Genomic DNA, 24,780 nt, shown 5'->3' with positions numbered 1-24,780 from the left:
AGACTTCAATTTGGAAGAGTTTCAAAGTTTTGACAAAGTATATTGTTTCCAATTTTGTAGTAATATTATAATTAAAATATTTATTGAGTAACAAAAAGTTGTTTGTTTCTTTATGGAGTTGATTTCTCAACAAGATGTTGGTTTAACTACTATTTCTCTTGAAGAGTAGTGTTTCAAATTAGTACTAGTTTCAACACTCTACAACTGGCAAGGTACTTTAATGTTACACTTTGCATGTGAATTCTGCTTTGTTTTGTTTTGAATTTTTGTGTATAAACTGTTGATTTTGGTTTTGGGCATAAGTAGTGTTGATGTTGGTGAAAGAAAGGTATTTTGTTGTTGGCTACGTAGGATAGATCTGAGTAAAATTGATGTGCCATTGGATGGATGGATGGACTCTTGGATTTCGATATTTCAAAAATATAGTTTCGTTATTTTTTTTTTATAAAATAATACTCTGAACAATGGGAATTAAATGGACAAATTGTGTTTTAAGGATATGTAGTTGTTATTATGCTTCAGACTTCCGTTTGTTTGTTGTTTTGAGAGATTATATTACATTTTATTTTAGTAACTAGAGTATGATTATGATAAAAGTTTGTCAAGTTCAAGGGTATGATTAATTCCTTGTAGTGATCTTTTAATTAACACATTTGCTATTTGAAGTAATTCTTATCAAGATCAACGGGATAAATGTTAAGTTTTTACTTTTTAACATTTAATTACTAAAATTTATAAAAAAAAATTCTTATAACATTTAACTGAATATAAATTAAATATGACCAAATCTATATTCACTTTTAAAAAATTAGATCTTGAATTTAAATTATTTTTTAAAAAATATAAATATAAATTTAAGATATAATTCATGCACACCCCTACCCATAATCAAACCCATTCAAGTCCACACTTTAAATTGGCTTAAAAATTAAAGCTCATATATATATATATATATATATATATATATTGTGAGGAACTGTGGGACACAGGCTGCCCGTAGACCCAAACCTACATGCTCAACTACTGGATTATGAAGGTATCCTAGGTCAAGTAGTCTGTTGAAAAGCCCAAACCAAAACAAAAGATGAAGTAGAATAAAAGATGAAGTAGAATAAGCCCACAGAAATTAATAAAACTAGATTTGGGAGTATTATAATCTATCACATCTATCGTGAAGGAAACGAGTCTGCGAATGCTTTAGCTTGTGATATTTACAGTCATGTTTTATGATATATGAACAACTTCCTGCTTTAATGCAGCAGTTGTTGTTAGCTGATATGGCCGGGGTTTCCTCTATCCGATTCATTTCCTTGTAGTTTTTTTTTTTCCCATTTGGCTCCGATAAATATTAAAAAAAAGTACAATAAAAGTCTCTATTTATTTATTCATTAAAAACACTAATAGCAGTAGGTTTATGTAACCCGCCCACAGAATGATTACTTCATTCAACACCATTTATTACGAATTACAAAGTTTTGATCTTATTATATGCGAGACTGGTGTTCCACTTTGTCTATTTCATCTGACAGGTGACAGCCCCATGAATACCTTTACTTCCACTTGACTAAAAGCATTGAACAGATGCAATGTACGTCGTTTATAATATTAAAGGAACGTGGCAGGCACGCGTTTCTGATTTTAATATTCTTGAAACATGATTTTAATATTCACTTCCCCAAAGATTTTTCCGAACCCAATAGGACTTCAAAGTTAAAAAAATAACCCATTGAATTTCGTGGAACCGCGTATTCAGTAATCGATCATTCACCAAAATTTTACAAGTTTCTGCTTGATTTCATTTGAAGTTGAAACTTGGGCTTCAAGTTCAATATTCTCATGAACTGTCATGCATAAAAACTCCCTATAAAGCTTATTTCTATAATAATTACGCGTAATATTGAAGAAGTAAAACAACTTTATAAAGTACTACTGACTACGTACGTTGATCAACGCAACTTGTCTCAAACTAGAATTCAATATATATATATATATATATATATATATATATATATATATATATATATATATGTTAAATGTTTAATATTCGAAAAGAACTTTATTTATCACTTACAATTCTACTGATTCGTGGAAGATTAATTATTTCCTATAAAATAATACCTATTTAACTGTACTAAAAAAAATCATATTCGGACACCTTTTAATTATAAACACTAATAATTCATATAATTTATCTCTAATTCTTTTTTCTTATCCCATCATATCGTTCATTGTACCTATAATTTTTTATATTATTTTTCTTAACTCCCAAAATATCAAATAGTGTGTACAAATCATTTTTGAAAAAAATAACTTCATAAAGTACCAAGAGTTATAATACGTCACCTTGCTGCCGGGCCACTTGGGCATGCATGGCAGATTCTTTTCCCACTTACACCTGGACCACCCCTTAATTTCTATATCTAATTAAAGAATTAGACTCCAAAGAAAATTTTCTTTGACTACCTGAACACATTGAAGAAAATTTACAACTATATATTCAAGTATCAATTTCATCACCTCATTCATAATCAACACCCTTGGTACTATTAGCTTTGCGTATCTGAGAAACTAAGCCATGTCAAAACCCTTTTGCGCCCTCTTTGCACTGTCCATCATCCTTGTGACATGTCATGCTCAAACCCTTAATACATCAACAACATGTGAACCTTCTAAATGTGGTAACCTCAACATTAGCTACCCTTTTTGGAAGAAATCCAACACCAACGTTCAAGAATTTTGCGGTTACCCTGAATTTGGCCTTGAATGTTTGGATGACCAAGCCATCATGATTTTTCCAACTGACAGATACCAAGTCACGGATATAAACTATGATATTCATTCAATCACACTTCTTGACATAGATGTGTTGGGACAACCATGTCCTAGGGCTCGACACAACGTTTCCCTACACAATCTCCCTTTATCTTTCAGCTCATTAGATTTTAACCTCAGTTTCTATTTCAACTGCAGTTCTTACCCTTCATCTATTCAGCACATAGGGTGCATGGAACATGATAAGTATCAGTCTTACGTGTTTAAGACCGGGGATGAAGCTGAAAGTAATGGCTTTGATTGGCTTAGGCACTGTGAGGAGCATGTTGTGGTGACAGTGAAGCAGGATGAGATTGAAATTAGTAGTTTGATCACTGGTTTTGGTGATGCTATGCAGAAAGGATTCGTGCTTGATTGGATGAGAGCTCAGGATTGTGCAGTGTGCGAGGAGTCTAATGGCTATTGCAGATTCGACCAAGCCACTAAGCAATCGAGGTGCTTATGCTCAGATGGCAGAACTGAAGCCAAAAGTTGCAAAAAAGGTACAAGATAACTCATTTAATCTCTTTTGAAAAAATATTGTAGATTTTTCTATTATTGAAATCTTTGCTCATATTCACAACTCTGCTCAATTCATTGCTTTTATTAAGATTTAGAATTTAATTATACTTGCAACAGGTAGATTAGATTGACTCCTATGGCTTGATTAGATGCGTTGGTTCATTTTGGATGCTTTCTTTGACTGATTTTTCTTTGTGTTAATTAGTGTACGTAGTTTATAGTATCCCAATTTTCTTCTTCCATGTCTTTTTAAGATATTTTATTATTTTATTCGCTGGTTTCTGGTCGTTTCATCTCATTGTAATTCACGTTGATCACAAATTGTGTGTAAATATAAAATTTGTCACATCAGTTATAAAGAAATATGTTACGTGAATATTAAAAGTCTCTTTTGATCTTAAAGTGTATTTATTAATTAATTAATAATTTTAGGCATATATATCAATTTTCTTTTTCATTTCATTTTATTCCATTGTTTCCTATCTATCTCCCACATACATAAAATAAGGGCAACTCCAACTCCAACGATGCATTGCTCACTGGCAGCACATAGTTAAGAAACCGAAAAAAGCATTTTTAACCCGTTGGAGAAAAACATTGGAGTAGCTCGATCTGATGGCTTTGAAGTGTTATGCAGGAACTCATTTCTATTCCCTTTTTCGTGGGTCCATGCACAAAAAGTTTCATATTAAAATATTGTTTTATGTTATATTCTAGAGTCATTTGAGAAACTTTTGTGAATTGCATTTCTCGGATCTATTTCAACTTAATGTAAATAGTTGAATGTGTATATGAGTTCCACATGGTGTATGTGTCTTTTTCTCTCTTAGTATTAATTTCCTGGAGAGTTCCAAGCCCACTAACCCATTGAGCCTTAGGTTTCTTGGACAAATGAGCAACACTCAAGCTAAAACTTAAAACGACGAACTAACTCTCCTATGCTAAAAGACTTTGGACCAGGCCACTATTCACAATATCTATCACTTTCTCTCTTTTTTATTTATTTTTTCTCTTTTTTCTACCTCAACATGGACTGGACATTTATTGTTTGCCTTAATTTTGAGAGGTGTGTATATAAAATAATAAAAAGATAAAGAAATACCATGCGACATTTGATTTTTTTATGCTAGAAAATGAAACTAAATTTGTAAAACAATAGATTAAAAAACTGTTTACATATTTTTAAATTATAATATTTTTTATTCCAATAGAGAATTGGTATTTGGGAGAAACTGCTATACTAAATTTATTAAATGAGTTCGATTTATGCTGAAAATTCTGACTCGAAACTTTTTTTTCCACATTTTTCTAATGGATATTATTAGAAAATAGTTATGAAAGTTAATTTTTTAAAACATGATAAATAATTAATTGCATAACTGAATGATAGAATCTAAAAAATTAAGTGAATAAAATTATTTAATTTGATTAATAAATTGGGTGATAAATTAATTTTTAAATAACTTTTTTTATCATTAATCTTTAACTGTTTTTCAAATTTATTTTTATATGTATCTAATAAGGTGGACCTGGTTGGGTATGTGGGTCGGGAATGAGGTACTGAATTTGGGCTTGGGCTTAGGAGCTGAGTTTACACGACTGCTGGTTGCCCATGGCCGTAGTTGAAACTTGCTATGTACAATGCTATAAAATAAATGTTTATTTATTTATTTATTTATATAGTTTTATTAGTCAGAGGATAACTGGCATGGGGAAAATAAGGACAACCATGTCTGTTGAATGAGAACCATTAGTCTGCAGATTATGTTTCTTTCGCTGACATAGTAATAAAAATGGTGCATACACAAACAGTGCTATTTTTTTTATATCCCCTTTACTTAACTTTGCATCAGTATTTTCGGATTCCTTCATATATAAAACTATCTTCGTTAAGAACATAATATAAACATGTATTAACTGAACTCTAACAATATATAAAAGGGGAAAAGCAGTAGGACACTTGATCTCATTCCCTTATGGCCTTATCTCAAACGTAGTAGTAGTAGTAAATGATTTTCTTTTAATAAAAGGGAAAGATTAAAAAAATAATAAAAAGCGGTAGGTGGAGGGTTTAATTAAGTTTAATTAATTAATGTAGGTGGACAGTTTTAGTTTAATTAATAATGTATTACCAGTTTGCTTACACAATTAGTTTTGGACAACGGTTTTCCAGCAAAGCACATATTGTTTTTGTACTTGTATTGAAATTTTCTTTTCCACTTTCGTTGAATATATAATATTACACAAAACTTAGACACAATTTTGTATTTTAACCATTATTCTTTAATTAGAATTAGAGATTTATTATAATAATTTATACTAATTAACCTTTAATGATAACCTTTACAACAAGGATTATCGAAATAAAACTCTATTTTTAGTTAAAAGAATAATACCAAAAACATCTAAAAACGTGTATCTAAGTCTTGTTCTATTTTATATTATTAGATTTTCCTCTCTTTTATCATTTCCGATAGGTGAAGTTTGTCTTGATGTATTGATTCTATTGAATAAAATAGGAAAAAAATCTAATCAGCACGTCACTAACGTGACAAAGACACCGCAGCCCGTGAATAAATCTGACTGGATAAGTACATGTTTGGAGAACCAAAATTTTAAGGCTGAGAGTGTTTCTTTTAATGTTTACTTCCAAATAGTCAACACCATTTTTATGAAAGCCATCAAACTAGCTAGTCAAACGTCATTTAGTTTGACTTTTATATACGTATAGATTGTTGTGCCGTACTTGATCATTTGCCACACCAACAAACAAGGCCTCCCACGAGGTTGATCTGCAAATTAAGGCCCTTCTCATATTAATTTCTATCATGAATCTTCCTCTTCTTCAACCTCTTTCTTCATTCATCAACACCCTTTTCTTCTTCTCACTCTTCTTCCCAACATATGTATCTAGTGATTCTGAAGGGTACTCAGCATGTGAACCTTTTAGCTGTGGTCAGATCGACAACATTAGCTACCCATTTTGGAATAGTGATCATCAACCAAGTTATTGTGGGCATCCAAAGTTCAAGCTTGATTGCCAACAAGACAGCGTGACAATTGGCATGGTGTCACAGAGATTCCATGTTATTGAGATTGATCAAACATATAAGGTTTTGAAGATTGCAAGGTTGGATTTATGGATTGACCCTTGTACTGATGAGTATAGCGATGTCAAGTTGGATTCTGATTTCTTCAACTACACTTCCAATGATGATGAGTATACTTTGTTATATGATTGTGGTCGTCCTGTTTTAAACACGTCTAGAGTGAACATTGAAGGAACAATACCATTCACTTGTCCCATAGGTGGTGGTTTTCCAAATGCATTTTGTCTGTTAAGTAAAGATGTGGGTAATTTGAAGGGTCTGGGGTGCAAGAATAGAATCAATGTTTCTGTTCTAAGAGAGGCTATGAAAGATGCTTTGCTTGTGCAAAAAGTTTTGGAAGGAGGATTTGAGGTAGGGTGGAGTGGTGTGGATGAAGACCGATGTGATGGTTGCATAAAATCTGGTGGGAGATGTGGGCACAATGAATCTAAGGATGCATTTATGTGCCTCTGTCTTAATCAGCAATCTAGTGATGAGGTTTGTAGCAAAAGCCTAGCAAGGTCTCCATTAGCAGCACAAACACCTAGACCAACGACAGCAAAGTCGCTGATACCCCCTAATTCTCCAATATTTCCAAAACAGTCTCCACATGCTCCGAGTATGTATTCTTCCTTGATTTAGATTAAGTTCTCCTACTCAATAATCTTGTTCTTTTGAATGGTGGCATTCGATTTTATTTGAGGATCCAAATTCCTTAGTGCATGTTTGGTTTGTAGTTGAAAATGCTACGGCATATGTTCCATTGCAAATTTAACGGACAAAGTAAAATGAATGCAAAAGTAAGGATCCTGATATGTTGATAAAATTATTTTTACCTTAAAACATAATTTTACAACTACAAACCAAACATACTCTTACATGCTAGTTTAGAAACCCATTGAGAAGTAAGAAATCACCTGTAGGATATACAAGGCTAAAAGGTATAACTGCCATCTTCTCAATAAATGTGAAAAACTATATGTGAGATGGGAAACCAAACACACTAGTACATCCACTCTGGATTAGGTAGAGCTTCTTATTCTAGACATGAGTAGAATTGTTTGTTTTGCGTGTTGGAAAGTGCACTTTGGTTAGAATAAACACACTAGTACATCCACTCTGGATTAGGTAGAGCTTCATATTCTAGACATGGAGTAGAATTGTTTGTTTTGCGTGTTGGAAAGTGCACTTTGGTTAGAATAATTCCCTTTGATTTTTTTTTCTTCATTCTGTGGAGAAGATTTATAATATAGGATCGAAACTATTGAAGATTGCGTCGTGAGATAACGTGTCAAATTTTATAATGTCTTGTGTAGGTTTGGTAAGGTGAGCTTGGCTTTCGTTGACTTTTAAATATTATTACTTGGTAATAACAATTGAGTTTAAGCTTTTAAAAGCATGCTGCATATAACAATATGGTAATGGTGTGTGTCACTATGGTGATTAGATGTTAAAAATTTGGATTTTCATGGAAAGATGACAGCAACAGTTATCTAACAAGCTGTACTACTTTTTCTTACTATAATTTTCAATATATGAAACTTGATTGCCATAATCCCATATAACTGACTGTGTTGCTTTGTCGCATACAAATTTGGATGATCCCTTGTGGGACAGCACCTACACAGAATAGAAGTGGAGCATTGCAAATCAAAACTGAAATTAATAATTTGTTAAAACACAAAAAAAAATTTATGCAAAAACATTCCCTCTAACATAAACTTTTGATTTTGAACACAATTCTTTCTCTTATTTGAAATTTATTAGAAATCATAAAATTTTGTGAGTTCCATTCCTTATTCAATAAATTTCTCTTACGATTTAATCATAAAATTTTGCTATATACCTCACATGCAAGGTATTGCAATAAGCTTAGCTTCTAAGAAGAAAGTAGAAAACATAGCACCTTTCTATTTAACTATCTTTTGTATTGTATGCTTGGCAAATCTGAATGGTACTTTCCTCTGTTTGGGGTGGAACTTAGGGATTTCCATTTCCCAAAAGGGTGACTCTTCTGTCACTTCCATCTTCATATGATTTTGGTATGTGGTTTCAGTTTTAGCCATTATGTGGTTGCTGTGGCGCGCCAATTGTTTGACTTCAATGATAAATTTTGTTTCTTACTCAACATCAATTCATTGGAAATTAATGCTTTCCTTAACTCAGTTCTATTTGCAAGAACTAGAGAATACTATACACGTGTTTCTGCATGAACACCAGCTCATGCAGCTACTTCATTAACGCATATATAATTAAAGTTGGCTCTCAAAATTTCTCCATATCACCAACTATGATGATTGCTCCTCGGATTTCAGCATCATTCTCTGATTTCCACCCTCTTCCAATATCTACGGTGCACAACATCACCATGTTCTATGACTGTGATCCTAGGTTTTTCATAGGCCAATTAACAATTTTAGGTGTAAGGTTGTTTTCTACGTTGATGGAAACCTGTTCTAGGTCTGGTTTTCAACAGTGGGGCTTCTTGTGTACATGTTCCCATTTTCTGGGGTGTTTCTCTTAATCCTAATGGTGGGTCAAAGTGAAGCAGCAATGATAGACTCAATTTGATAAAATGCTCTGTTTTGCATTCTCATTTTGCATGGATTTCTCTTGAACACATAATAGTTGAGGCTTGAAAGATGGGTTGAGGAATAACTTGTTAAAACAGCTTGCATTTTGTTTACTAGGACAAGACAAAGTTGAAGTTTTCATTATAAAAAAACAAATATATCCTTTCACATGTTTCAAATTGCTTAGAAATCAGCATCGGATACATTTATATTTATAATAAAAATAAGAAAAAAATAAAATGGCCGGTTTATTTCAAATAGTGGGTGGTTAGGTCACAAGTTCAAATGCTACACGTTTGGGAAAAAATGGACAGCTAAATAAACAGAGCATGCCTAGAACAAGGTACTGATAGTTAATGAAGAAAAACTCAACTGTTTCTTTTTCCTTTAGGTTATGACTAAGGTTTGAACTAAAGTAACTAAAATGGAAATGGTGCGTTGCTAATGGGTAGTTTATACTCTTTGGATTAGAAAAAATTAACATGATAATATACAAATTAATAGAGAAATATAATAATAAAAAGTTGATTACAAAAATATTATATGTTACACTATTAAAAAGAAAAGCATTGATCCATACAAAAGTATGCATGGTATTGGGTATGATAATCGATTTATGGGCTAGACAAAATTGTATGTATAGCTTGTACCTTGTCACGCGGAAATGAATTAAAAATAGTAAAAATAGATAGTATTCCGTCTAATAAAGTAAAGTTGGGTGAGGTGAGATATGATGTATGTTGTTTTAATCGGGTGTTGTTGATTAAAAAAACATTTAGTATGAGAAATAGTACAAGAGGACTAGTAGTAGACCGGGTCCGAATTTTGAATAGTATTTTGTTTTGGTGTGGCGAAATCAGAAGAAGGCACAGGGTCATGGAGAAAGAGGAAAGTGGGTGGTAGTTTCGTAGGAGGAGTTTTGCTTTATGTGTGAATCGTGGCCATCATTTTCAAAGAACATGCATTAATGTGTGGAAACGGCATGATTTATGTGTGAAGGGTGATGCGCGCAAGAGAAACAATGGATTGCAAAGAGCATATCCCCATGCTCCGTACGGTGGTACTCACCGTCTCTTGGTTGTTGTTAATCACTCTGCCATACTGTGAAGCCGCATACAATTATTCGGAATGCAAAGAGCAAACATACAAATGCGGAAAGCTGATCAACATATCGTATCCTTTCTGGGGAAACCACCAGCGAGACTCTGAATGTGGTGGCGGTGACCTATTCGAGCTCAAATGCTATGATGATGATACTACACTTCTAATTGGCTCTCAAAATTACACGGTGAAGGAGATCGACATCACCACTTACACCATGAGACTGGTCCGAACAGACCTTGCCCGTGATGTTTGCTCTCCGCAATTTGGTGACACTTATCTGAACCCTACTCTGTTCTCGTATCCCCCTAAAGTGTACAACGTCACCATATTCTACGATTGTCCCCCCATCACATATCCACCGCCTCCACACAGCATTACGTGCGGGTATGCTATCCCTAATATTGGGGAGGGATTTCAGGATCCACTTTTAGAGCAGTGCAAGCGACGTTTGCACGTGCCGACTGACGTTCCTGAAGTTGATTATGGTGGTGGTAAAAATTCTGCTGTCGAAAAGGCTCTTGATAAAGGGTTTGAGGTCAAGTATATTGTTTCTCAAGATTGCACAAAATGCTTGGGAAGTGAAGGAAATTGCTCGAGACATGATGTTCATTTTTACCAAAATTTATGCCATTATTGCCCTGATGGATCTCACGCCCTGCACTGTTCTAAAAGTATGTCTTCTATCCTATCCTCGCTCCTCTTTTCTCTAAACAACTTACTCTTCCTACTTTGCCATCTCTATGCTCTTAAATTTGCATCTGGTTCCCGTTAGGAAGTAGGAATCCTCCAATTCAACAAAATCATCACGTCAATAATTACTTATTTTTTTAAAGCAAATAATCATTTTTTTTCTTACAATAATGAAATCAGTGTCTCAATTTCCCTATCCTAGCTGCCTTCCTAGTCCCCACTTAATAGTTCTCTCACTTTTTTTTTCTCCCCTCGGCAAGTCGTATAAATTATAGGTATAAGCTTGGGTATTAATTGTTCTAACTTCTGGACAGACATACATTCACTACATCACCCAAAAACAAGAACAGAGTGGAATGAGATTAATTTCTAATATTATATTACGTTGAAGTGTATCTCTCCTCGATAAATAAATAGTAGTAAAAAGTCGAAAAGTGGTACTTATAATTATAATAAAAATAATTATTAAAAGTTCATATTTCTAACACAAATTTACTCAATAATCTCTGGGAAGTTTCAGTTACAGTTACGTTTGTTGACTTGACATTGAGAAAAACTAGATAATTGACTGCATATTTTTCCTAGTCTTGCTGTGTCCATCTCAGATGGTCCCCTTCAATACAACTATTAGGTGGTTCCTTCTTTACAGCTTCATGATTTGGTTTTTCCGTTCTCAGTTTTTCCTGCTTTTCTTATAAGTGTGAATTCAACTTTGACTTTTAGTAACGTTTCCTGATATTTTCCTTTATAACCCTTGAATAACATTATCAAGTATTTTCCTATGAATTAGTGTCCCCGTTGTTTCGCTGTATTGGTTATGTCTAAATTTGTTTTAACCATCATTCCTTTTACAGTTATTGGATTTTTAATAGCTACTAACCTATTATTTTTATTTCCATGGTTCGTATTGTTCTTGTACTTAAAAATTGTTTGCCGAATAAATTCAACATATTATACTGCCATGCATGTAGTGCATATATTATTAAACATATATAATTATTAACAGAATACATGAGCATGGCTCAAGACAAAATTTCCAGCAAACTCTTTTAAGAGGGGAAACTGTTATATATGTTTGAAATTATTATTCATATATAATTTACAGTATGAGGATAAATGCTATAAACATTTATGTTAATTTTTACTGCATATCACTTGTCTGTGATATAAGCTATATTTTGTAGTCACACTTTTTTATTCTCTTTTCTGTGGTCTAAAGTTATAAAAATGTCCTTTAGATAAAAATAGTGATACGCGAGGGAAAAGTTGATCCATCCTTTTTCCACTTTTCCTTCATTTACTTTTATTTCAGGGATGTATCATCAAGCAATTCATTTTTAATAAATAATTTTTAATTTAATAATTTCTTAAAATAGGAATAAAATAATAAATTGGTGTAAATTTAGTATTCTAATCTTTATTTTTTTATAAACATTATATAACTTTCTTGATTTAAAAATAAAAAAATTGTCTGCATTTCCTTTTTCTCCTCCCAAAATCTCACTTCCCATTGCAAACGCACTAATTTAATAATTAGGATTTTTTTTAAAGAAAAAGTTAAGTAGGGTATATTTGATTGAAATTTTAATTTGCACATGTTTTGAGGGGACAAAACAATCAATTGGTTGAAACTTATCTTAGATAAGTGATATGACTTGGTAATAAAATAAAATCACGACGTTTATCATATTCATAGCTCGAGATTATCAATGACTCAACCAAGGAAAGAAGAAAGGGAAATCATTGATTTGAAAACAACAATGTATTAAGGGTATATTTGTGATTTCTTTTTTCCAAAGGTGTTGTTGCATGTACCCGCATTTCTATGCAAGTGCAGCAAATATCTTTTCCTTCTTTCTGGTCCAACACGTCTTTCACCATCATGGACATCATTTTCTGCTTTCTTTCTTTCTTTCTTGCATGTTACGAAGCAAGCTTTGATTTCTCCACTTTCCATTAGAAAATCCTTTGCACAAATCAAATCATCCACTTATTCTGGTTTTCCCCTTCATAGTCACAAAATATTACTCTTAACTTCTAGTCATAACTGTGCAAAATCTGTATAAATAACTTTGTATAAATTTAATTTAGAGCAATGTATTCAAATGAAACTGCATACATGCGGTTGAATTCGGATATAGCACCAACATCTATGTGGATAAAACATCAACAGTACTGTGCATTCCATAGGTTCATCTTTGATTTGTTATGTAGGTAAAGAAGTGATGTGCCAATCACCGGACAAAAATGTTGATTTGTATTATTATGTATACGAATCTTCTAACTTAAAAATTGTTTAATTAATTAATTAGACGTATATGAGTGATTGGCGGCAGATCTATTAATATACCTGCAGTGTCATACTGATGTCACCATTACTGGGGATGATGTGGTTTTCATTCTCAATTGTATTCCTTGTGTCAATACAATACTTATTGTATTATGTTACTACAAAAAAAATGGACTCTGCAAACTTCCATTGGAAGGTACTTCACCTACTTTCCATTGTGGGCGTTCAACTTTTGACCAGTAAGATGGATGGACATCCACCTATGAAACTACAAAAACACCCTTAAAAAGTTCACAAAACTGCTAATTACTTGTTCAGGAAAACAAAGATAGGGAGTTAATCTACTTCCTCATCTTTGTAAAAGAGCCAATAACTGGTTACTATTGCTTGAACTTTTGTTTTGTCTTCATTTATGTTTTCAAACTTCAATCATTAACCCCATTATAAAATAGTAGCATGTTTTCGTGGAAAAATTTCCTCAATACCTGCCAACCACTTTGAAAATTCCTCTAAATTTTTAACCAAAAAAAGTTTCCTCTAAATGCCTACCTTAGACTCCACACAATTTCTCTTTTTGTCTTGTCTTATCTTCATCTTTTTCAAATCTCCACAACCAATTTGACTCTTCAAATCTTCTTCCATTACAATAAACCTCAACTATGCTGTCTATGCATTATTACCACTATCTTCTTCTTGGCTACCACTGTTCTATCTTCCAATCCAAAATTTGAGGCCTGTACACCTAGAAGTTGTGGAAATGGCCCACCCATTAAGTATCCTTTCTGGATTTCTTATAAACAGAATCATTTTGTGGCTACCCTCAATTTGAGATCACCTGCATGGACAAAAGTCCAATTCTCAGAATTTCTAATTATGGTTTTCTAGTGAAAGATATCTATTACTCTAACTCCTCATTTGCTGTGGCCAACATAGATGTCTATGAGGACAAGTGTCCTGTTCCCTTATATAATTACGCCTTTTATCAAACTCCATTTACCTACAGTTCAGAAAATTGGAATCTCTCTTTCTTCTACAACTGTTCCACAGAACCTATAGATTACCCCACTTTCGAAGTAGATTGTGCTAAAAATGCAACTCATTATTCTTTTGCGGTTTTTCATAAGGAGGCACTGGAGCACAAAAACTATTCCTTGAATGAGTGTCAGTTTATGGTTAATGTGCCATTGAGCATGAATACTGCTGTTAATTTTACAAGTTTATTGAGAATGAATTGCACTGAGATTTTGAAGATGGGGTTTCTTTTGAATTGGATTGCACCTGATTGCCAGTACTGTGAGAAAAGTGGTGGACGTTGTTGATCTGATGGCAATCAGTTCCTCTGCAACTGCAAGGATAAGTCCTACTTAAAAAGTTGTGGTAGTGGTAATAATACATTTGGAAATATTGTGATCATACTTTTGTTGTTTGTTCAGCAGGCACACTTCTCTGTGTGCAAATTCTATTTCTTCTTTTTTTGTTGTTTAATTTTCAATTTCCCTCTTTCGGGTACAAATTCAGTTTCTATTCTAATATGCCATTTTAGAATATGCTAACCAAAGTATACCAGATCTTTGCCTTTCCTTTTGTCCTGTCTGACACTCGCCTTAAACTATCTATAATTCTACATGTTAGATGATTATGGTTTCACTGTTTCAAAGTGTATTTGGATTACATAATATGTAGCCATGAGAACTATTTTGCATTTTTGTAGACTCAGTAACAAAATCAACTGTGTAATTCTTTGATATTCTGTATATTTCATTGTCTCATTGTCATGATTTCTTCATCAGTTAGAACCTAGTCATATCATTAATTTGAAAACGGTCCAAATGCTATCCATTTAGAACCTAGTCATATCGTTAATTTGAAAGAAAACAAAATATGTTATGGTTAACTTTTAAATTGTATGATGTTAGTGCAGTATACAGTTATTGGTAATTCCCATTGTGCCTCTCTTCAGATATCATGCCATAGCCATTAGAGTGTACTTTCTTCATGAGGCCTTCGGTGAAAGTACATAAATATACATGTTTATGTTTGTTATATTCAACTACAATATCTTCCTTGAATTGGCACAATGCTAACCCATCTCTGCTTTCCCTGCTGACTGTTGCAGGAAAAATTAATTGGAAGGTGAAACTCATTATAGGTAATAGAACGAGTTTTCCTTGAACTTTTTTCGTTATTTTATGCATATTTATTTCTCTTAACGAGGAGTACTTTCAAACACTCTCTATTATTAAAATTAATTAAGAATTACAAATTTAAGAGAGACTCATTAAATATGGAATTAATTTTTTTATAACTTTCAAGATTTCATTAAATATGGCCAAAAAGGAATATGTTTCTAACATTTCTTTTAATAGTACACAATATCTCCTTCGTTCCAAAAATTATTGATCCTTTAACATAAAAAAAATCCCTAATTGACTCTCATTTTCAATAAGTAACTTATTAGTTTTTGTTTTTAATCCATGTGAAAAACCTTAAATATCAATCATTTTAGAATGAGGGTAGTATGAAAAATTGTAGCAACACACTCTTTATTACTTGCTAAGTTTATCAGAAATCATAATATTTTGAGTCTCAGTTCTTATTTAATGAGCCTCACTTATAATTTTGTAGTTCCCAATAAATTATTAAATTTTAACTAATAGTAGAGAGTGTTAGGATGAATGTGTTGCTGACACTCCTCTAACAATATATTAATTGAAATTTCCAATTTTTGTTCTTTAGGTGTTGTTTCTGGAGTGGTGGGGGCACTTGCTGTGGGCATTATCGGCTATCTCTGTTATCGTAAAAAGAAGAATCGTTATACAATGTCATATACACAATCTCGGAGCCTCTCTTCTGATCCATCTTCAAAAGACACTGAGAAGGGAATTCAACGCTTTACTCAAAGCTTTGTACCTGGAGTGCACCTCTTCACATATGATGAACTTGAAGAGGCCACAAATTACTTTGACTCATCTAAAGAACTAGGAGAAGGGGGCTTTGGAACAGTGTATTTTGGTAAAAGCAAAAACCCTTTGTTGTATCTCTGTCGTTTTTGTGCTTTCGATGACCATTAACAAAGGTTCCTGTCTTGTGATGTTTCTTGTCTAGGCAAACTGCGGGATGGGCGTTCTGTTGCAGTGAAGAGGTTGTATGAGAACAACTTTAAGAGAGTTGCACAGTTCATGAATGAAATTAAAATCCTAGCAAATTTGGATCATCCAAATCTTGTGACATTATTTGGATGCACCTCTCGCCACACCCGTGAACTTCTGCTTGTATACGAGTACATTCCTAATGGAACCATTGCCGATCATCTTCATGGTCAACGATCCAAACCTGGAAAACTCTCTTGGCATATTAGAATGAATATTGCTGTGGAGACCGCAAGTGCATTGAAATTTCTTCATCAAAAAGACATAATCCACCGAGATGTGAAAACCAACAATATTCTTCTTGACAATAACTTTTGTGTAAAAGTGGCCGATTTTGGACTCTCACGTCTTTTCCCAGATCATGTCACTCATGTTTCAACAGCTCCACAAGGGACTCCAGGTTATGTGGATCCCGAGTACCACCAGTGCTATCAGCTTACTAAACAAAGCGATGTCTATAGCTTTGGAGTGGTGCTGGTTGAGCTGATATCGTCCTTGCCTGCTGTAGATATTACAAGGCATAGACAAGAAATCAAATTGTCCGACATGGCCATCAACAAGATTCATAGTGAGGCACTGCATGAGCTAGTGGACCCTAGCCTTGGGTTTGAATCGAATTTCAAGGTCAGGAAAATGATAAATGCTGTGGCAGAGTTAGCATTTCAGTGCTTGCAGAGTTCCAAAGAGATGAGGCCTTCTATGGAAGAAGTGGCAGACACTCTCAAGGATATACAGAGTGATGGCAAACATAAAAGCCAGCCTGAGGTAATGGATATCACAAGCACAGCTGATGATGTTGTGTTGCTGAAGGATGACCCTCCTCCACCATCACCTGATTCTAATGCGGTGAGCAAGTTGACAACACCAAATGCTAGCGGATAAGAGGACCTTCTTTCTCACTTCCATGAAATTAACCTTATCCAAATTTATGTAAGCAGAGTTAGTTAGCATCACATTGGTACCAGTATCCACCCAGTTACTGCCCGCATATTGTCATCTTCTTATGAGGATAAATTTTAAGATTGAGATGTATATATTGATGATAAAGCTGCTTTGGTTATGAAATTTCATCTTTAACAATTATAGTTATATATTCTTTTATTTTTTTGGTTAAAATCAAAATTTATTCCCTACACCTAACAACATTTTTCACTTGAGTCTTTGTATGAAAACCTTACATTTTGGTCCCTACATGAAAAAACATTTACAAATTGATCTGTGTCGTTTGCCGTAGTTATAACCAAGATTGGTAATGAACCAAACCAAATCAATATTAGTTGAACAAGTCACATTTGAAAGCGATACGTCAAAAATTAAGCTATGTCACGAGCACCATTGATTATGGGATATTTTACAGACAAGGCATGACATGTGAGGTTGCTGGATACTGCAAAACTGATTATGCTGATGGTCATAACATATGTCGTTCAACTAATATTAAGTAAAGGAAGTATATTAAAACTGAAGACCAGGTAACATATATTTAGTAAAGGACTTGGTAGTCCGAAATTTGAAGAATTTAGAAAATAACTAAACGATGACCAGAAAATAATAATTTGTATTGAAATAATAACGAGAAAAAAGTTTAGACTGCACAATCCTCTAGTTCTAGTTGTAATTTTTGAATATTGGAGGAAAATACTAGATATCCTAATAAGACTAGAATGTAAATCTATTTTCAGTATTATCTACTTTGATTTGGCTTGTTACAAGAAATTGGTCTGATTTTTGCAATCAATGTAGCGGCAATTTATCACATATGTGAGATCCATTTGATTTTCAGGACGATTAAAAAGTACAAAACAAATATGTACAGTGATCCATTCAGATTTGCTCAAAATGCAATGTAACTAATTTCAAGAGGAAGACTCTGTTGCCGATCTAGTAGGAGAAGAAAGCATAGGTTTTGGTGGCATTTCCAAGGAATTCATGCTGCCTTCCAACATTTCTATCACTCTACTCATTATAGGTCGATCATTTGGAAATGTTTGAATGCACCATAAACCCACTATGGTCATTCTCTTTGCAATCTCATTTTCTTCTGTGGTCATAACCTCATCTGGTCTTAAATCATTGTCCAACTCTAGCCTCTTGTATGCCAAATGCGGGAAGTATATCTCACTTGTGCGACTGGCTTCAGCATCAATGTTCTTCCTCCCTCCTACCATTTCTAGCAACATCATCCCATAGCTATAAACATCAGACTTATGTGAAACTCCACCGAAATGTCTATTCCACATTTCTGGAGCTACATACCCCAGTGTCCCTCTAGTATTTGACATGGAAATAATGCTCTCTTTTCTGGGACAGAGCTTTGCTAGCCCAAAATCTGATATCTTGGGGCAAAAATTCTCATCCAAAAGAATATTATGTGGTTTTATGTCAAAATGTAGAATTCGAGTGTTGCATCCCCTATGCAAGTACTCCAATCCTCGCGCTATCCCTATTGAGATTTGATACAAATTCTGCCATCTCAAAGATGCAATGGTTTCTGGTCCTCTGTTGTAGATAAACTTGTCCAACGAACCATTGGCCATAAACTCATAGATAAGAGCTTTTTTGCGGCCTTTCAAACAAAATCCAAGAAGGGTCACAATGTTAACATGAGAGGTTCTACTGATGCTAGCAACCTCATTGGTAAATTCTTCACCATTTCCTTTGGATGAGTTCAATAATTTTACAGCCACAGGACAACCAGTGGGTAGCTGTCCTTTGTATACGGCACCAAAACCCCCTTGACCCAGTTTAACTTTAAAGGAATTGGTCATTTTCTTGACTTCTGAAAATTTGTATCTTTTTTGTGCTACAGCTCCTTTATTTTTTAAGAATGCTTCAATGTCTTGATCACTCTTTGTGGTCGAACAAAGTTTGATTGGTTGGATTAATAACTTGTATCTAAAACAACAAATTATGATGCATATCATGAATCCTCCCATTACAGCACTTACAACCCCTGTTAGCAGATATAATAGGAGAGTTAAGAGTTAAGAAACAATATATATCCTTTCATTTTGGAAAATTATTTTTGTTAGTTTAATGTGTCCGGAAATCTAAACCTAAATATATAAGAGGTATGGCAAAACTTGAAAGTTAATGTTATGATAAAATCCCTTCTAAACCTCCACCAAATGCTCAGTTATGAATGCTTGGAAAAGTTGAATAACAAAACTGTTGGACTTAAGTCATTTTAAGTACTTTCATTCAACAACTTAAATTTTTAAGATAGTTTAGGACATGCATATTGCATGGTAAATGCCAAGATATGTAAGCATGCAAGGCATTTATCAGTGTCTAACCGCTGGTCTAAATTTCAATCCTTGAAGCCCCTTTCTTCTAAATAAAAGTGAAAAATAATAAGGTAGGCTGAGTTTGTGCATTATGTGTCCATGTTACACTATAAATCATCCATATGCTTTTAGCCAGTTGCGTAAGCTTTCGGAATGGTTGGTTCAAAAAACAGACTTAATTTCATTGAAATTTCACTATTGATAATTTGATATGTTAGAATAAGCATCCAATGCATATTGTGCAACTCACCAGAGTAAACACTAAAGAGATTTTTACTAATGAGCTCAAGCATATCACAAGTGAACTTGATATCATACTTTAATCCAAAACTTAAAAACTCTAATTTATGAGTCTTTTTTCACTTATATAATGTTTAACTTTTTTATTTCTATCTAATGTGAGACTTCACTTTACATTTGTATTCTAAGAGTGTATGAATCTCTTTCAATCCTTGTAGGAAGTGAATTTAACTCTCAATTTTAGATGGATACTACTTTTTTTTTTTCTTTATAGGTTGTTATGCAACCGCTTTCTCATGTTGTACAACACGACTAAACCTGGTACCCCTCGTACTTTGGCTTACCTTTAATTTTAAGAATACTTTCTTTTTTGGCTTTCAAAACAGCTTTTGATTCTCTGTTGGCTGGTCTCAACGGATAACTTTCTATTTCGAAGAATTTTGAGGTTATTTACATATATATAAGTTTTTATTTTGGATTCATCAACAAAAGCAGATCAAGACATGGTTTAAGATGGCCTCTAATTGTTCTTTCATTGGAGACGGATTACAGATTTGTCATATATAAATGTAAAGCACAAAATTGTGAAACAGGAAATATAGAAAGGATAATAGATCTTTAATTTACCTATAACGACTTTCGTTTTCCAAAATTGGTGGTTACCTGCGACGACAGTAAGTAGTGAGAGCAAAGAGGAGTTGATAAAGTAAAGTGACTTAATTCTTTAAGGAAAGATCGGTAGAAAAAATCTTAATCGTAGCAATTGCTTGACATTGAAAGGGGAACGACAAATATTACCTATATAATCTCATTTCACTTATCATATCTCTTGCAACCTTTCAGCCTCTTGTATCATAAAATTTTAGTTGCGACTAAAGAAGTAGATGAAAGGGATTCATTTAACCACATAGAATTTTAATTTGTACGGGTCAAATACCATGTCTAGACAGTACTCTAGGAAATGGTGTTGTTCTTTTACCTACTAGTGTGGATGTAAATTATTTGGCTTTTCAAAAGTATATCCAATATTATCATTATGAGAACTTAATCAAAATTAGGAGAAAGAATAATAAATACTTGAAGAATGATAAAACTGACCTGACACTCGTATTAGTATTGATGGTGACGAAAATGTTGTTACTTGTGCTGGTGACCCAGTTGGCGATAAAAAAGTTGGTGGTGGCGATAATGGTGGCAGTGTTGTTGATCGTCCCAATCTTGGTAGTATTTTTACTTGTTGTGTCTGTGTTGTTGCTGGTGGTTGTATAAAAAAATTAGTAATACATGGATAAATTTTCTTCTACAACTAATTTTTTTTGGTAAAATTGTATTTTTGGTCTTTCAATTTTTCTTTAATTTCGATTTTGGTTCTCCTTTAAAATTATTGACGAATTTTGTCCTCCTATTTTATTCAATCACGTAATCTTGGTTCCAAATCCAGAATTGGACGTTGACTGTCACAAATGAATGTTGACAGTCATGTGTCACGTTCTTATTGGATGATGACTACCACGTGTCATGTTCTGATTGGCCAATGACAACAACAATGTATTTCATCTTTCATGGATTCGACATCCAATCAGAACATGACACGTGACAATCATCGTTCAAAAGGTGACACGTGACAGTCAACATTCCTTTATAATAGTCAACGTTTAATTTTAGATTGGAGGCCGAAGATTGCGTGATTGGATAAAATAAGAGGACAAAATTCGTTAATAATTTTAAAGGGGAATCAAAATCAAAATTGGAGACAATTTGAAAGACCAAAATGAAATTTTACCTATTTTTTTTTTAATAACCGGGAGATGTAATCTCCTTCCACCGGATCGGCCCATTTCTTGGGATAAAGTGAGACCTCCAGTTGTCATTCTACTCAAATTGAAGATTGAATCCCTAACCTTGATTAAAGGTTTCACGTAGCAAGTTACTTGTGTCATTTTACCACTAATTTTTGAAGATATACATATAAAATTATATTTACAAAATATATAACATAATGAGAAGCGAAATGTAGGATTTAATTTTAATGATATTAGATCCTAGGTTACTCGCGAGTTTAATAAATTATTTAAATGTCAAGTGCTCAATTAAAAATAATAAAATTTTATGCTAAATGCTAATCAGTTAATTAGAAATTTAGAATCTTACACGCATTAATTTACTGTGAAAAATTTAATCCCCTTGACAATTTAATATGAAAGACTCAAAAACTTGAATGAATAATTTTTTATATTGTTTTTTTAATGGGAAGGGGACATTTTAAGGATTCAGATGTCGAACCTATTACTTTGAATTACACTAAAGCTTTCTACAATCAACTACATACTAATTTAGATTATAAAATTTGAACATATTATGTTGTTATATATGTAGATTTTAAATCAGATATATAGAATTAGTATAACCAAAGAGCTGTTTTGTTCAAGCAAGCCAAACAATTATATGCCTAGGAAAATGGGTTTGTTCTTTCACACCAGTGAACTTAAGATAAATTTTTGGGTTGGCATTTTCTTTTTTGCAAGTATCCTCATTAAAACTAAGCTAGAGTGGCAAGTGGGAAATGGGATAATTATTGATTTTTGGCATGATAAATTGGTGTGTGAGAATTGGATTAATGTCTCCAAGACGTGGCTAATATATAAATTCCTCCCGTACTTGATCCTTAATAAAATTCATGAGTTGACTCAACTATTTTGAGACCAATCTGGATGACCATTTGGTCTAGAAGCAACACAATGATGGTTGTTTTAATATCGCATAAACATATATAATAGCTTTTGTGACCACATAGGGGGCCTAATAGGGTGGACTATCACTAGAAGATGAGTTGACATAAATAGTGATCTTTGATAGTTTATGCCTTTGTTTACACAAATATAAAGTATCTTCTGATTTGTGTGCTCAAGATGCTTATTGGGAATCAGAAGATGGTAAGGAGCAATGAAAAACTTTCTGATTAACTCGTGTAAAACTTTTTATATAAAAGGTTGTGCATATGTAAGAATTTCTCAGAGAAGTTATTCGGGTTGTCAAAGAAAATCAAAAGCTAACATTTTGGAGAACCTCATCATCCAAATTAGAAGAAGGAAGAATCCATACCATTCACGGTCTTATTAGTACGAGTGTAACTATTGTTTACTGCATATAGTTTCACACGTGCCACGTTACCAGAATCACCATCACTTCCCAGTGAGCGTGTGATCACGCTACTGCTGCAATCTGTTTAATTACCAATTTTTTTTTTGGTTAACAACCAACTTTTATAACAAAATTTAAGAATAAGTAATATATGGACAATGGTGTAAAAATATTTCTTTTTTCACATTTAATATCGAATATATTTTTTTTAATTTCTTTCAAATATCCTATCCACATTATAATATCTATCTTACCTTGAATAAGAATGTTTTAAGAAACTATTATTTATGGGAGCTTATCTCTTTCGATTTATGTTTTTCATCTTTATTTCTAAATTGAATTTCAATATTTTTTTAACTTATCTTCTTTTATCTTTATTTCTAAATTAAATTTCAATATTTTTAAAAATAATTTTCAATATATAATTAAAAATAACCATATACTTTGTTTATTATAAATCTAAAATATATTTAAAATATTTATTTATTAAAAAATTTAATTATAATATAATTTGTATATTCAAAAGTGTTTATTTATTATATATTTTAGTTATATAAATAAATATGTATCTTATATTTTTCACATGCTAAAATACTAATTAATATTTAAAGAGTAAAATATAGTCCTTCTCTCAAAGATGCTAAAATTATATTATGGTCTACTTTAATTATCAAAATTAAGCATGCCTCTCTTAATAAAATCATGCGTTGATTAGTTTATTTTCAGAGTTTTAATTTTCATATACTATTTTATAATTATTTTTATAATGTCAACTTATTAAAAATCACTTTACATATGACTTTTAAAATAATTTTTTATAATTTTAAAAAAAATAATTATTATAAAAATTAATAATTTTATCATTGATATCAAATTATGATAACTATACCAAAATTTAAAATAAATAATTCTCATCTTGGTCCCCCTAACTTTGTGAAGGCTGTTGTGTGTTAATGTTGAAGAAATTAACCAATGAAATTTAATTTGATTGATTGAGCAAGTGGGTGAGTTATTTTAAAATTTTTAGTATCTCTTTGTTTACTACTGATAAAAAAAAAGTTAAAAGAAATTAAAATTTCACGCTATAACTTACTTTTCCTATCATCGCATGCCATGAAAACATAATCGACTTTAAAGTGGCGCCCCTTACTGCGCTTGTTGACAATTTTAAGTGTTGCCGTTGCTGAGCCCCTGTTTGAGTGATTTTTACCTGCAACCAGAAACCATTCAATAAGTATTTATATTTTATAAGGCTAGCAAGCTGAATCAAAGAAAACCAAAACTTAATTACGTATAAAAAAAAATTAACACTACTGCACATGTATATATAATTCCTTATAATATATGTGTGTGTTGTTTCATATATATACATCTATACAATTTAAATAGAAGAGCTTATTATTGCAAAGGAATTCATACACGTACCCTCAAGCACAGACGAAGTGTTAAAGTTGACATCACTTCTACTTGGAAGAAGAAGCGTTGCAGTTACAGAGAAGAGGAAGAAGAGAGGGAGACTGCGGAACATTTGGAAAGACGACCAGTTTCAATGTATCTGAAATGGTAAATTATATGAGCCAAGTGTCAAAGGGAATCATAGTAGATGGAGCATATAGCATAGGTTATCGAATGAAATAATTAAAAACCACAAAAATTATAATTATTATTTATATTTTTTAAATAAGATAAAATGTAATAAATCTTAATAAAATATATTAGTATTCGTTTTGTTTATATCCCGTGCCCAGAAAAAATCAAAAGCCTCCTTAATACAAAAGACCTATATTAAGCTACTAAAACAAATATATCAAATGCGTTTACTATAAATAAGAAACTTAATCTTGTTAATTTCTATGACAAAAAATTGATAATATTAAAAAAATC

General features: G+C 32.6%; 2 protein-coding genes across 7 annotated transcripts; one reads left to right on the top strand and one right to left on the bottom strand.

The window, feature by feature from the left end:
- Positions 1-2,441: 2,441 nt before the first annotated feature.
- On the top strand, positions 2,442-17,293 carry LOC100800873 (LEAF RUST 10 DISEASE-RESISTANCE LOCUS RECEPTOR-LIKE PROTEIN KINASE-like 1.2). Of its 3 annotated transcripts, none has more exons than XM_006583366.4 (4): positions 2,442-3,314; positions 15,196-15,228; positions 15,816-16,091; positions 16,185-17,293. In XM_006583366.4, the coding sequence occupies exons 1-4, from the start codon at positions 2,576-2,578 to the stop codon at positions 17,108-17,110; spliced, it is 1,974 nt and encodes a 657-aa protein (XP_006583429.1). In that variant the 5' UTR covers positions 2,442-2,575; the 3' UTR covers positions 17,111-17,293. The 3 variants fall into 3 exon arrangements, with proteins under 3 accessions (XP_006583429.1, XP_006583427.1, XP_040872892.1); XM_006583364.4 differs by lacking the exon at positions 2,442-3,314 and adding an exon at positions 5,816-7,041; XM_041016958.1 differs by lacking the exon at positions 2,442-3,314 and adding an exon at positions 7,110-10,770.
- A 483-nt stretch (positions 17,294-17,776) lies between these two features.
- Positions 17,777-24,652, bottom strand: LOC100800335 (PR5-like receptor kinase). Of its 4 annotated transcripts, XM_014777884.3 has the most exons (6): positions 24,322-24,652; positions 23,990-24,106; positions 22,858-22,977; positions 20,854-21,009; positions 20,383-20,418; positions 17,777-19,181 (listed from the first exon to the last, which is right to left on the bottom strand). In XM_014777884.3, exons 1-6 carry the CDS (start codon positions 24,422-24,424, stop codon positions 18,085-18,087), a joined length of 1,629 nt encoding a protein of 542 aa, XP_014633370.1. In that variant the 5' UTR covers positions 24,425-24,652; the 3' UTR covers positions 17,777-18,084. The 4 variants fall into 4 exon arrangements, with proteins under 4 accessions (XP_014633370.1, XP_014633371.1, XP_014633372.1 ...); XM_014777885.3 differs by lacking the exon at positions 20,383-20,418 and having other exon boundaries at positions 24,322-24,501; XM_014777886.2 differs by lacking the exons at positions 23,990-24,106; positions 24,322-24,652 and adding an exon at positions 21,539-21,656.
- Between the last annotated feature and the right edge of the window lie 128 nt (positions 24,653-24,780).

The sequence above is a fragment of the Glycine max genome, chromosome 7 (genome assembly GCF_000004515.6).
Source record: "Glycine max cultivar Williams 82 chromosome 7, Glycine_max_v4.0, whole genome shotgun sequence".
NCBI lineage: Eukaryota > Viridiplantae > Streptophyta > Magnoliopsida > Fabales > Fabaceae > Glycine > Glycine max.
This window is presented reverse-complemented; position numbering and strand designations above follow the sequence as displayed.